General features: G+C 32.5%; 1 protein-coding gene across 3 annotated transcripts in view; it reads right to left on the reverse strand.

Moving 5' to 3' along the window:
* The window catches only part of Csmd3 (CUB and Sushi multiple domains 3), an 842,017-nt gene that overhangs the window by 508,733 nt on the left and 318,472 nt on the right, over positions 1 to 14,812 (reverse strand). For all 3 annotated transcript variants that reach the window (XM_090339296.1, XM_090339294.1, XM_090339297.1), the window contains one exon: positions 7,978 to 8,065. In XM_090339296.1, coding sequence (XP_090195422.1) covers positions 7,978 to 8,065 — 88 coding nt within the window. The remainder of the gene's footprint in view (positions 1 to 7,977; positions 8,066 to 14,812) is intronic.

The following is a 14,812-nucleotide window of genomic DNA, read 5'->3' on the forward strand; positions in this document are numbered from 1 at the left end:
AAGGATCTTTCATTAGATTTCCTATATCTTACAAGGGAAAACTTTCTTGAAGACTAAGCAAAGTATTCTAAGCCTTCAGTATGTTATACAACTGAAGAAGAGTTAAGAATTTGATTGTAGCAATTGAGAAAGTAAAAAAAAAATGATATGCATGAGGTGTGTGAGTGAGTGCAAGAAAAGTGTGTAGGGTAAAACAGAAATTAAATGAAGTAGGATTCCTAGGGGGAATAAAAAAAGAATAGGAAGTGAAAATGTCAGGGGAAAACACATACCACACAAACTATTTCTGAGAAATAAGCCTGGGATTCTGGCTGCTATTTTGAGTATTATAAAGAATAGAGCTAAGTCATCTGTGTAGGGAGGACACCGAAGTTTGTGTCAACACTTATTGATTGATTGATTGGTTGATATATTTTAAATTTTTATTTCAGTCTTTATTGAAAGGTGATGAATAGAGAGGTTACAGTTATACGTTACTGTGGATGTGAATGAATTTGGATGTGCCATGCCCATTCACGAGAAGATGAAGAACATATCAAAAAATTCTGAAAGTGTTTGACACTTGAAAATATTAATATTTTGCCGAAGTCTTCTTTCACAGGGATAAATGTCATACTAGGAGAACATGGAGTGGTGCATGAAGTTGGCATCAAGAGCTAGGAAACACTACGAATATATTATCAGTAGTGTGTACCTTTGCTTGAGACAATTCAGTCACTGAACACTTATTTGATTTCTTCTTCTTAAGCTTTTAAGTATTTTCTTTCAGTAGTTGTATGGAGGGGTTTCAATTCAACAGGCTTGTTTTATGAGTACATTGCAGTCTTGAACAATGCTTCCATGGCTATTTTCTTTTCTTTTTTTCTTTTTTGCCAGTTCTTACTTGAACTCAGTGCATGAACACTGTCCTTGGAAGTTCTCAAGCTCAATAGCTCTACCATTTGGGCCACAGAACCACTTCCTGCTTTTTTCTGTGTACGTGGTACCAAGGAATTGAACCTGATTCTTTGTGAATGTTAGGCAAGCACTCTAACATTAGGTCAAACTCCCCACCCCAGATATTTTCTTACAATATGTTCATATAAACAGTAGCTTTTCTTTCTTTTTTCTTCACAGTATCTTCACAGGGCAGACATTTTTGTTTTATTGAAGTACATCTTGCCTGTCTCATACTTTTGTTGTGGGTATGGCATGGGCATAGGGAACTAGAAAATGTTGACATGGGTTTCTTTGGAAATATTTCTGAGGCACATTGCTATTCCAGATGGCTATTAGAGATGAAAGTGGTAATGCATGAGGACTTACCTCGGAATTCTCCTTTGAAATGTAGGGGTCAGAGAAAGCTAATTGCTTTTGGTGGGGGGTAACAAGATCCAAAAGAGAGGATTTCTTGGAAATTGAAGACCCAGTGAAAATATACCATCACAAGTTGATTTATCTTTTGTGGACGTATTTTATTTCTTCACTATTTGTATGATTCTCATAAAGTTGTGAATGACTGATGTTAATGATGATACTTCACAACAGTACATTAAACACCTTTGTTTCTACCCCTTTGTGAGAATTGCAACTTCCACTGCTGCTACTGAAGCAGTAACATAAGTATTGCTGACATTTACCCTGAAAAACAATGTAACTCATTTTCCTGTTTAAGGAATGCACAATTTATATCTCTGCATGCAGGTATAGCTACTGTAGATCTGTTTCAAATTTGTCTGCCTGAAATACTATGCATAGAACTTTTGCCTCCCATCCAATCCTATTTTTTTCCATTATAGTTAGAATGGTCAATACTACTGGATAGAAACCAACTAAGCAGGCAGATTCATGATCATTAATCTCAAGAGAATAGTCAAAATTAATCAATAAGAAAGCATTTCTATATGAAGTTTTCTCTCTCACTCTTGGTAATGCTATTTCCTTTTCTTTTCTTCCATTCTCAACATTCTTTTCCCATCTATTCCATTATTGTTCACTAATAGTTTCTACTTGGTGTTTTTTTCTTGAAACTGGATTTCCAAATTAAAAATATTAAGTGAACTCTTACATCCTCTATCATAAAATCTGCAAGCCTTGGAAGCTATAATTTCCATTCATTTAGAAAGGAGTATTTTCCCCCTTCCCGTACTTCTAAGCCTATTAATTGTCTCCTATAAAATGATTTTCCTTTATTATGGCTTCTATATCCCATATTACCTATTTACTCCTGTCTGTAAGACAAATTTGTGGTAACCAGCCACCATGCTACTTTCTTTTGTATCGCTAAAAAAAAAAAAAAAAAAAAAAAAAAAAAAAAAAAAAAAAAAAAACCTTCTGTTTCTCCTGGTTAATATAATGAAAAATGTTAAAAATGATCCTTATCCTGTATGTATTTCACCTTCAACCTGTCCTGGTTTGATTTTAAGTTCTCTTTATTCCAGCAAAATCACAATGTTAACAACCCTTGTAGTGTGAAATTCAAGAGATCAACTTTGCAGTAGTTGTCATTGTTTCCAATCTCACTTTTATGGGAGTTCTTTTTCCTCTGTGGGTTATTTTCCTATGTCGTTCAGGGGATGACATGGTAGCTCTTTCCTCTTTGTCAGTCAGTCAGAAAGTACAGGTTTGTGTTTATTTTACCTGATGGAGTTTACTCATTTGGCTGTCATTTGGTAGGATTTGGTTTTTGGTAGCAATGGTTTGAACTCAAGGCTTTGTGCTCTACTTTTTGAGTTATACATGCAGCACTCTTTCCCTCAGACAGTTTCCTAATGCTTCTGAACTAAAATTTTCCTGTACTAACTTTATAGGTCTGTTGGAAAATCGAAACTATCTGAAAATTTTAATTTATAAAGAATTCTGAATTCTGCAGTAAATATAAATAGGTTATTTACCCATTATTATTTATTCCATTGTTTACATTATTTATTTTATATCATTTATATTATTTCTTCCATTACTAAAATTATTTCATCCTCATGCTTTTCAGTTCCTAAAATAATCATACCTCTTTCTTTTGATTTTATCAGTCTTCATCAAACTATCATTGGATAATGAAGACTTTTGCCATCAAAGGACACCTTGTTTTGGTTTAACTTACTACAGACACCATAGTCTTAGTCTCTATCATCTTTTACTCTTCCTGTAATAATCTAATAAGAGGTTAAGTTTCTTCCTATCCATTTACTGTAAATAAGAAGCATATTTATTATTAAATGTGCATTAAATATGTTCATTCTCTTAGAACTCTTGACAATGTGCCATCAGAGTTAGGTTAAATGACCTAGGTGAGTGTAATCATGAAGCAGGTGCTATGAAAGGGCTTTTGCATATGTAATGGTTAATGTTGTCAGATATAAAAAATGAATTTAAAAAGTCTCCCTCCCTCTATGTGAGTGTGTGTGTGTGAGTATGTGTGCTACTGTCATGTATTTGTGTGTGTAGGAATGGGATGAAATCTCATAAGTTTTAAATGTTGGCTTTCAATTAAAAACACACACATACATATATATATATAGTATGTCTAAAACAAAGCCTATCTCCTGCATAGTGAAGATTATGTTGAATGTCTGCCAATTTCATTTCTCTGCAAAGGAGATCTGGCATCACAATATCTACTCAATTTCATTCTGTGTTATTTTTTCCCCAATTTTCTATACCCTGTAACTGAGCATAACTGTTGTTTTTTTTTTGTTTTGTTTTTGTTGTTGTTGTTTTGCCAGTCCTGGGCTTGAGCTCAGGGCCTGAGCACTGTCCTTGGAATTTCTCAAGGCTAGAGCTCTACCCTTGAGCTTCAGCACCACTTCTGGCTTTTTTTCTATGTATGTGGTACCGAGGAATCGAACCTGGGTATTCATGCATGCTAGGCAAGCACTTTAACCACTAGGCCAAACTCCCAGCCCCCTCAGCATAACTGCTTTTTTAACTTACTTAGACTTTTTTACTTACTTCTTCAAAGCATGGCTCTTCCTTCCTTTCAGATAAGACATAAAATCTTTCTACTTTTAGCATTTAGTAGAGCAGATCATGTACAACTGATGTGCCTACCATCAGACTTCTTTAGTCCCATTATAGAAACTTACATGCCTTAAAAATTGACTTCTTATTTATTTACTTACCTATTTATTTATTTACATTTGTATTTGTCAGTCATGGGACTTGAACTTGGCCTGGGTGCTCTCCCTGAGCTCTTAAGCTCAAGGCTAGTGTTCTACCCCTTCATCCACAGCTCCACTTCTATTTTTCTTTTGGTTAATTGGAGACAAAGGTCTCATCGACTTTTGAACTGTGATCCTCAGATCTCAGCCTCCTCACTAGCTAGGATTATAGGCATGTGCCACCAAGGCTCAGCGTTCATATTTGTTTTCTAAATTTGAAATAGGAGGTACATCTCCTGTACTGAGAACTATTATAGTTCATTGCATTTCTATTAAATTATAATTTCTTTGTTTTCATTAACATTTTATATAACTGTTGTTAGTCCACATAGTTATTAATAACATATATGTCATATAATAACACTTATATAGATGTGTTTTCACAAGCACTGTTAATTAAGGATATATCAGCTATTCATTCTTCTCATCCCAACAGGGTAATCTTTATAGAATCAATTTATAAGTCTGAGCAAACCAACTTAAGAAGGCTATATAATTTATGTAAATGTAATGTATTGATAAGCAATAAGTATGCAATAAGATATCCACGAGAAAATTGAAGTTTTGAATACCTATAGACATTTGTTCAAATATCTGTCCTATTGATTTAAGTTGCACAAATGGAATCTTTATTCACTGTATTTGTGAGACGAGGAGTAAAATGACAAAGAATATAGGATTTTAAAAGAAGTGAAGAGAATATATAAAAAGATATACTTGGTAAATATCTCATCACTATGTATCTATAAGTTATAAGTATTTATTATTGAATGTAAAATGTTCACTTGATTTTTTTTTGAGATAGTCTTGCTACATAGCCCAGATTGACCTGAAATTCTTGATCCTTCTCCCTCAAAGTCATCTGAGAATCTACATTTATGCTTTGACTTCCTCCTAGGGATCTGTGTCATATTATCATCTATGTTTTATATACAAGTATATAATTTATACTCATACATCTTCATAAAAGGTAAAGAGTGAATATATGCTATCTATAAACAAAAATTTATCGTAACTGAATAATACAATTTAATATATGAAAAATGCATATGTAGAAGTGTCTATTTGTGATTCTAAACAAAATAATCATTTAATATTTTGTTTGGAATTTGTTTTTGTTTTGCCTTGAACATGGCAAGGCACTAATGGTTATTGTGTATACTCTTACTAGTCAGGAGGCTAAGATTTAAGGATTGTGATTCAAAACCAGCTGAGTGGGAGAAAAGCATAGGAAAAGTTATCAGGGTATCAATGTCCAAGAAGTAATGTACCTACTACCTGACAAATATAGCTGCAGCCTCTCTATACATCACCCTGACAATAAAATAAAACTTAAAAAAAAAAAAAACAAATCTACCAACCAACCAAACAGCTGAGTCACGGAAGACCATGAGACTCATATTCAATTAATCACCAGAAAACCTGATGTGCACTTGTGGTACAAAGTGGTAGAGTGGTAGCTAGCTTTGAGCAACAACAAAGAACAAACAACATCTCTTACAGATAATGTCTAGACCCTGAGTTCAGAATGCATTTACCATAAAAGCATATCTGTGATTCAATTTTTTGAGCTGTTGATATATTTTAGATATGAGGCCTTTGTCTGTTGTATGGTTGGTGAAGATCTTCTCCCACTCTGTAGGCTTCCTAATTAATTTAATAGCTATGTCCTTTGCCATACAAAAGCTCTGCAGTTTAATTCAGTCCCACTTATCCAGCCTTTTTCTGATTTGTTGTGATTCTTGGTCCTTATTAAGAATGTTTCGACCTGTGCCAAGGAGGTCTAGTGTATCTCCTGTTCCTTCTTGTAAAGTTTTCAGAGTGTCGTCGGCTTTTACCTCCAGGTCTTTGATCCATTTGGAGTTAATTCTAGTACAGGGTGACAAAGAAGGATCCAACTTCAGTTTTCTGCATGTATTAAACGGTTCTGCCAGCACCAATTGTTGAAGAAGCTATCTTTCTTCCATTCTATTGTTTTGGCTCCCTTGTCAAAGATTAGGTGGCTATAGGTCTGTGGTTTAATATCTGGGTCCTCAGTTCTATTCTATTGGTCTTCAGGACTGTTCTTGTGCCAGACCCAAGCTCAAAAAATTGAATCACTCCAAAACTAATCTCCAAAGTAGCAACCATCCCATTATAAGATGGGCCAAAGACTTAAAGAGAGTCTTCTCTGAAGAAGAAACAAAAATGGCCTATAGACACATGAAGAAATGCTGAACACCTCTGGTCATAAAAGAAATGAAAATCAAAACAACTCTAAGATTCCACCTCACTCCAGTTAGAATGGCCAGGATCAAGAAACCTAATAACAATAGATGCTGGAGGGGATGTGGGCAGGAGGGATCACTACTACACTGTTGGTGGGAGTGCAAATTTGTTCAACCACTATGGAAAGCAGTATGGCAGTTCCTCAAAAGACTAAACATAGAACTCCCCTATGACCCAGCAATTCCACTACTTGGCATTTACCCAATTATCCAGAAACAAGGACATACTAAATCCAGCAGCACAACAATGTTCATTGCAGCACTATTTACCATAGCAAAGATATGGAACCAACCTAGATGTCCCTCAGTTGATGAGTGGATCAACAAGTTGTGGTATTTGTACACAATGGAATTTTATGCTGCTGTCAGAAAGAAAGATGTCGCCCCATTTGTTAGGAAATGGAAAGACTTAGAAAAGATCATATTAAGTGAAGTAAGCCAGACTCAAAGGAACTTAGGCTCAATGGTTTCCCTCATTTGTCATAATCAGTAGAAACCTTGGGCTCTCCTAGCAGAGATTTGCAATAGAGTAAAACCTTGATACAAAAGGCCATATAGTAGGACACTGAATAAAAGGATCTTTAGGATATAGAAACATAAGCCATATAATGAATGATTGTTGTTCTTAAGGTACTATGTTATCTCTCATCTCTTTTGCTATCCATTGGTTATCTCATATTGTTACAGTATCTTACTTTGTTATCTGATATATCGGATATATTTGTATTTGGTTATTTGAAATTGGGTAGGGAATGGGGGGGGAACAAGATGAGGGGTGGAGGTGGGGAGATGGAAAAGGGGACCAAGACATGTGAAAGGGTATCAATGTATAGGAATTAATGCACCATCTATTTGGCAAATATCATGTAACCCTTCTATTAATTACAATATAAATATATGAAAAAAAGCACATCTGTGGCCCTTTTGTAAGAGCTTCTAATACTTCAATAGTAAAATGCTGAATTTAAACACTAGTAAAAATTCAACATTTTAAATACAGGTTTTTAGGTAAATTAGGCAAACTAATTCCTTTCATAGTTCATTATATTCATTCTCTTCTTTGTTGGAGAGTTTAATGAAATACATTTTAGTGACGTTATGGAGAGAAAAACTGAGACTCAAACATGCATGTATAATGTTAATAGCCTATGTGTAGAATGCATATACACCAGTTGATGGAGACCTTCACACATTATTTCATGAGAAACTCCTCACTGTATGTGGTTAATTTGACTTACCCATTTCATATTCCAGAAGGGAACACTCAGAATGACCACTGAGCACTGAACAAGTTACCCAGTATTGGCTAGCTAATAAATAACAGAATTTTTACATAATTAACATGATATTTTCCTGCTACATAACACCAACAATCAATCATTCAACATTCAAAGCAGTGGCTTAAACAGATAAATTATCTTTAATTTGCTGATACAGTATCACATAATTTAACAGGAAACTTGTTTCTAAAATTTGAAGTCCCCAAATGTTTACTTCCATATGTTGTCATTTTTCAAATTTAAATTGAATTATACATAGAAAAAGATAAATAATATAATAATTTGAAATATTACCTAAAATCTGATCCAATTCTCTTTCCATTTTCAGGTTCTCCTGGATCTGGGCATAAATTGGAAGCTGTCTTGATACCTCCTTCATTTACTGTAATGACACAGAAAAAAAGCATCTATGATTAGAAATACAGAATTAATTTGATTTATAATATATAAAGTGTATTATTGTATTTACTTTTACAGTAACTTTTATTTTATGAACATGTGACCATATAAAATGAGACTAAGTGAAATAAACTCCAAGATATGAAAACAAGAGGTTTTTCTTTATAGTAATTTTTAATGTACTCTGTGAAGTTATTTACTTCTGATTTTTTTTCTTTTTTCTTTCTCCTTTGGTTTATTCTCTGTAGTCACTGTTTTTGATTCTGGTGCCCTGTTTCGTGTTTCTATGTTTAAATATGAAAATTTAAAAATATTTTTATGGAATAGTAGAAATCTTTTTTTTTTAATTTAGTGACCTACCCAAATGTATCCAGAAGGCTCATCTTCACACTGCAATATATTACTTTGAGGCATAACATATTAGCAACTAATGCTTTTAAAGTTATAGTCGAATTATAAAACATTTTCAGCATATCAGTGTCAGATTTCCCATTAGTGATTGAAAGCACAGCAATTGATAAAAGTTATAACAATATGTTTAGATCCCTGCTTTTTAAAGTTTTAATTGGAAAATAACAAGAAACAAATAATATTGTGAACACTCGTGGATTTCATATGTAATAAAATAAATGTTTCTTCCATGACTAAGTTCAACCAATGGTGAGTGTTGAAAAGCATGCCATTTGAATACAATACAAGGTGAGAAATGACTTGTTCCAGGGCACTCAAATGCTTTCTACCACAGTCTTCTATTCAGCCAATACTAAAATTTTTAGTTTCTTCCAAGCACTTGGTTAATTAATGTTTTATTTGTTTTAATCAGTAACTATTATCAGATTTGGCAATTTGATTTTCAAGATTGACCTTTTCTTTAAAGATAACAGTATAACCTAGTTATTTATATTTTGTGACTGAGTTTCCTATTTATTTCAGGCAGGATTTGGAAACTCAAGTTTTACTTCTCAAATGTGCTAATCATGTTGAATAATTTTACTCTTTTAGTGAATTGGAAAATAACTGATTTTTTTCTTATTTACTAAGTTTGCTACTTGTTTTAGGAATAGTGAAGCTGGGCACCGGTGCCTCATACCTTTAATCCTAACTACTTAGGAGGCTGAGATATGAGGTCGCAGTTCAAAGCCAGCCCGGGCACTAAAGTAGGTGAAACTCTTATTTCCAATTAAAACCAAAAGTGGCACTGTGGCTCAAGTGATATGCTAAGGCATAACAAATCCATATTTTGTGTTTTCCTCACTGTGGAAAAAAATTCCACATGTATTCTCTAATATATATAGATATGTACATATTTATTCATTTATTGCAAATTCTTAGTCTCTTGGATCAGCATTCAAAGTTGACTTCATCATCTTCTATGTGTATTCAAACTTAGCCTAATTACTCTGATAGTTTAATTCCATTTTGGTGACTACCTCAGAGCTACTATGAATCCTAGACAAGAACTAAAATCCCCCAAGCACAGTTATTATTGCTTAGGTCTTCAGTGGGTCTGTTTCTTCTCATACTTCACCAAGATGAAGCCATTTCTCAAATCCAATTCTTTGCCTACTTTTCTGCAATCTCATTTGTCACTTGTGCTCCTGCATGCACTTACTTCTCCTCACATTTGCAATTTTTCCCTTTATCTATTACAATCATATATAATACTGTAATTCTCAGCTCAAATTTCCACTTCTTCCAAAAATAATTCAGGTTAATATGTTATTCTCATTCACTTTTCAACATAACTGAAGAATTTTATTTGGATAATTTTAAGTTTGATTTGAAATTGTTTTGTCATATTGAAATGAACAGTTTCATATTTCTTTAGTAATCTATACAGGGATTATATGCTTGACAGAGAAGATGAGAAAACTTATAATTATTTTCATATAATCAAAATTTCTGGAGATAGGTTAGCAACTTCTTAATAAATATCTTCTAGTCCTTTGATTGACAATATCCTGATACACTGTTTTCAAAGAAGTGAGAATTTTCTATGGAAGGTATTCTCTAATCTTGGAGGGACTTCTAATAATATTATAGAACGTTGTTAAAATGTGACTCTTTAAATATTGGTTATGAATAAGAAAAAGATGTTGCCTGACCTAGAATTAATATACTGAATACATTTTAAACCCTTTATATAACCAATTTGTGAATGTATGAAAGATAAGAGGACAAAAGCAAGAAGAATGTACATTTTGTTTTTCTGATTTTTGCCCCAAATGTTCAAATATTTTGCATGACTTTCAATGATGGTTTTCACTTACATTTTACTATGTGTGGTTCATTTGGAATTGTTACAATTTTAAGGGCAATCACCATTGTTATCTGTCTTCTCTAGATGAGAGGAACTGAACCTTACAGGTATCAGGAATGATCAAAGGAAGATTAGTGCTGATACCTGTGGCACATACCTGTAATCTTAGCTATGAAAAAGGCTGTAGTTTGGAGTAAGAAATATCCACAATACTCCAACACTAAAATAATCACTAGCAGAAAGTTAGGCTGGAATTGTGGCTCAAATGGAAAAATGCAAGTAGAAGGCTGTGAATTCAAAATCAATGAATATGTCTGGTTAGAGAAGGCTAAACCTTGAGTACTGTAACAGAATCTCTGTAAGTGTATAAAATTTATAATGCTTCTGCAGACATATTACCTCAAAATTTAGGACTCATTTACAGTTTTTATGATTTTTACTTATGTACCACAGTTTTTAGAGCACTATGTATCGAGTTACTTGTTATTTACGTATGTTTAGATATTACTCTTAGAAAGTAAAACAATATATCCTTATATATGTGTATACTTAAAGTTTGATATTATATAAGCTAAAAATTTAGAAAAACTGAAAAATTGCATAAACTCTCCTTTTTCTGATACATATATATATATATATATGAACTATACATAACCAAAACATTCACATGAGAACCTTCTTAGTCAAGCTTCAGTCACCAGATCACACCCTTGAGTTAGAGAGTATCTTCTATCACGGCAAGAATATGAATCCTTTTAAAATTTAATTAACTGGATGATATGTTCCTGTGCAAAATGATCATCTATAGGATGCTAGTATGTAAAGATATTTATGACTTTTATCTTGTTCTTTTTGTTTGCTTGTTTTACCGTTTTATTTAACTAAGAGTTAAAGTGCTTTACCACTTGAGCCCTGTCCCAAGCCATTTTATTTTTCTTTAAGTTCATTTTTCAGGAAAGTTTTTGCTTTTACCAGTCCTTCTACCTCCGACTGCCAGGTAGTTCATATTACAGTCATGAATGGATGTCAACAAGTTATTTTCTTAAAACAATCTTCACTTTTGCTTGGGATATATACAAGCCATGGTGCTTCTATTTCAGCCTCTTTGGTAGTTGGGATTATCAGCAACATATGTTAATAGTATTTGATTAGACAATGGACTTTGAACTTCTAAAACAAATGCTCTATAGTCAATATTTTACCTTAGTTATTCTTTACCTAATATCTTCATGACTTTTGCTCAGGATGATTTAAATAGTAATATTCTAGTCTATGTCTCCTTCATAGCTGAATTTTATATTCAACCAACAAACCTAACTGTTGAGTGAGATGATTTCCAATAACTTTTCCAAAGACTAACCTTGAACTTTGATCTTTCCTATCTGGTGTAAGCCAATATACCTCAACAACAAATATACCACCTTTCAAAATTTGAAATTATCAGATTCTGATAAAATTCACCCCAGCGTACCCTCTTTAACTTATTCACATTGTCACTTGGTTCATATTTTTCAAAATTAGATTTTGTCTTATATTCTAACAAAAAAAACTTGTGGGTGGGTCAAACATCATGGGTGTCAAAAGTTTTTCATTTAAGTGAGTATCCAATATTCTACAGCAATTTGTTTTTTCAACTCATTTAACATCTCAGTCAGTAGAATATTGGAATCTTGAGGGCTGATGTTGTTTCATTTCTTCCTTTACTATATTGGCTTTCAAGACGAACTGTGGATAAATGGTTCCCGTGGATAAATGAAGGGATGGACTTGAAATAAGAAAAACAAAGCCATTTCTGATAGGCTCATCCTTCCTTCATAATTCTGTTGTAATATTGTCAATGTCTATTAGAGAGGTTGGCAAATCTAAACTCGGGTCTTTATTAAATCACTTTATAATAAAAATATATTTTATTATATTTTTCCTCTATAAAGTTATAGTTTTTGACTGTAGATTTAGCAAAACTTATTGTTTAGAACAAAAGAGGATAAATGTAGTCATTTGTAGTTCAGGTTCTAAAGCTGAGAAAATTTTGGACTACAATTCAAATTCCCTAATAAACTCCCGTGTATTTCTTTGACCTGATGTTAATTCATTTCCTGGTTAAACCACAACAATGTCATGTCATGGCAAGTGTATTTTCTTCTGTCTATGCATTTCTCTCCTGACAGTAACACAATTGATAGGTTTTCAAGCAACTTCACTGTTAATTATAGCACTTTTATTTATGTATAGATTTTAGTAATTGTTTTTTTCCAGATAAAATAATCTTTCTTGACAGGAGAAGGTATCTCAAGCCTGAAATCCTAACTACTCTGGAGATTTGAGGATCATCATTCAAAGCCAGCCTGGGCACGAAAGTCTGTGAGACTCATCTCCAATTAATCACCAGGAAACCATGGTACTGTAGCTCAAAGTGCTAGCGTGTTAGCCTGGACCGAAGAGCTTGGGGACAACACCCAAGCTCGGAGTTCAAGGACCTCAACTGACAAAAAAAAAAAGCTGTCTTTAAAATTACTTTGTCTTCTGGTAAATAAATGATAGATGACTAAATGAAACCTTGGTTGGTGGTAGATACAAAATGATAATACAAATTTCAATTATCTAATATACAAACATGAGATAATATCTTTATAAGCCACTTATGCAATAAATGAGATTCAATTGTAGTAAAACTTAAAATAATTTTAGCTTGCTACATTATTATCATAAAATATTTGCAATACTTTCTTCTCATTGATTTGTGAATTAGTTATATTCAAAAAGAAAATATTAAGCCAGGTGAAATGAATCTGTAATCCTATCTACTTAGGAGGCTGAGATCTAAGAATCTTGGTTCAAAGCCAACTGGGCATGAAAATCTGTGAGACTCTTATCTCCTAATCATCAGAAAACCGGAAGTGGCTCTGGGACGCAAGTGGTAGATTGCTATCCTTAAGCTGAAGAGCTTAAGGACAGTGTTCAGACCCAGAGTTCAAGCCACACAAATGACAAAAAAAGAAGAAAAATATTACTTTTACATAAAGTATAATGGATAAATGTGATATATATACATTTATGTAGGCATATGAATACTGTATAGGTTACTATTTTCCTTTCATAATAGTTTTTGCCTAATAATCTTAAAACACATAGTCAAAGCTTTGTTTTATTTGGAACACAGCATATTGTGTACACTTATAGGCCATAGAAAACACAAAATATATTTCACTAAGCCAGTATACCAAACAGAACAGAAAATCACAGGCTCCACCTAATACCTTGATAAACTTTACATGATTGATTGTAAATTGATTTCATTTATTGAAACATTTGGAAGGTTGAAGCATGTAATATTTACAAAACATCTGTATATAAACAGATCAAATATTTAAACTTCTATGATAAATTGTAAGTCATTTCAAACATATTAACCAGGAAAAAACACTGGAAAACATATTAAGCAAAATATTTGTCTTTAATGTTTAACTCTCACTTTATGATGACATGACAAAATCTGATATATAAGAATCGCTTCTTCAGGTACTTTTAATCTGTAACTCCAATTATAGAATATACATATTTCTTGAATACTTTTGTAGCTGTTTGATATAGTTACAAAGTGTTTCAAAGTAATTATGTAAACCAGAGTGTAAGATTATTTTAAAAAATTTCACCAATTTCTTAGAGATATTTATGCCTACAAAATTTATGAAAAATGTTTAATTTTAGTTAAATTCCTAGAAATTTAACTATTGAGTGATTTTCAAGCAGGTGACTCTGGTTGATCATTTAAAAAATATAGTATCTACCAGCATTTTAGTATTCTAAATCTAATAAAAGACAAAATCATACTTCAGAGCTGGGTAAACAAAATATATAATAAAATATATGTCTCAAAATAGTTTCCTGATAAGCAGTGTAAGAGTTCCATTGCATCTTTTATGGTTTATATATACAATAAATTAAATGGAAGTAAAATCCTGCTTCAACATAAGTGAAATGAATGACTTTCACTGGTTGTGTACCTTTATCATTCAGAATCCATGATTATTTTTACTTTCTTAATGACAAATAAAATTCATCATATAATCTCCAAAAGACCGTCCTGGTAATGTCAACAGATTATTATTATTGATAGTAACACCACAATAATCACCTAGTTTGAGTCATTTGAAAACACAGGTCTTTATTTTTATGTTTATGGAGCATTATGATAAGGAACGTCTACTAATAATAATTCATTCATACAACAAACATAAATACATTTACTAAAAACAATATCCCAGGTTTGTTCATGATGTTTGAAATGAAAAAAATAGTTAGTTTTCTAATTTGAAATAAAAAAATCAAATTTGTCTATCAAAATGATGCTAAAGCACTGAATTTGTGAGAAAAAAGTTGTATTTCAGGTTATTTCATTAAGATTTTCCTAAGTATAAATAATATTAATTAGATTCATGTACAAAAGACCAGTGAAATATTGGTTTAATA

The sequence above is a fragment of the Megascapheus bottae genome, chromosome 9 (genome assembly GCF_031878675.1).
Source record: "Megascapheus bottae isolate mThoBot1 chromosome 9, mThoBot2.hap1, whole genome shotgun sequence".
Taxonomy (NCBI): domain Eukaryota; kingdom Metazoa; phylum Chordata; class Mammalia; order Rodentia; family Geomyidae; genus Megascapheus; species Megascapheus bottae.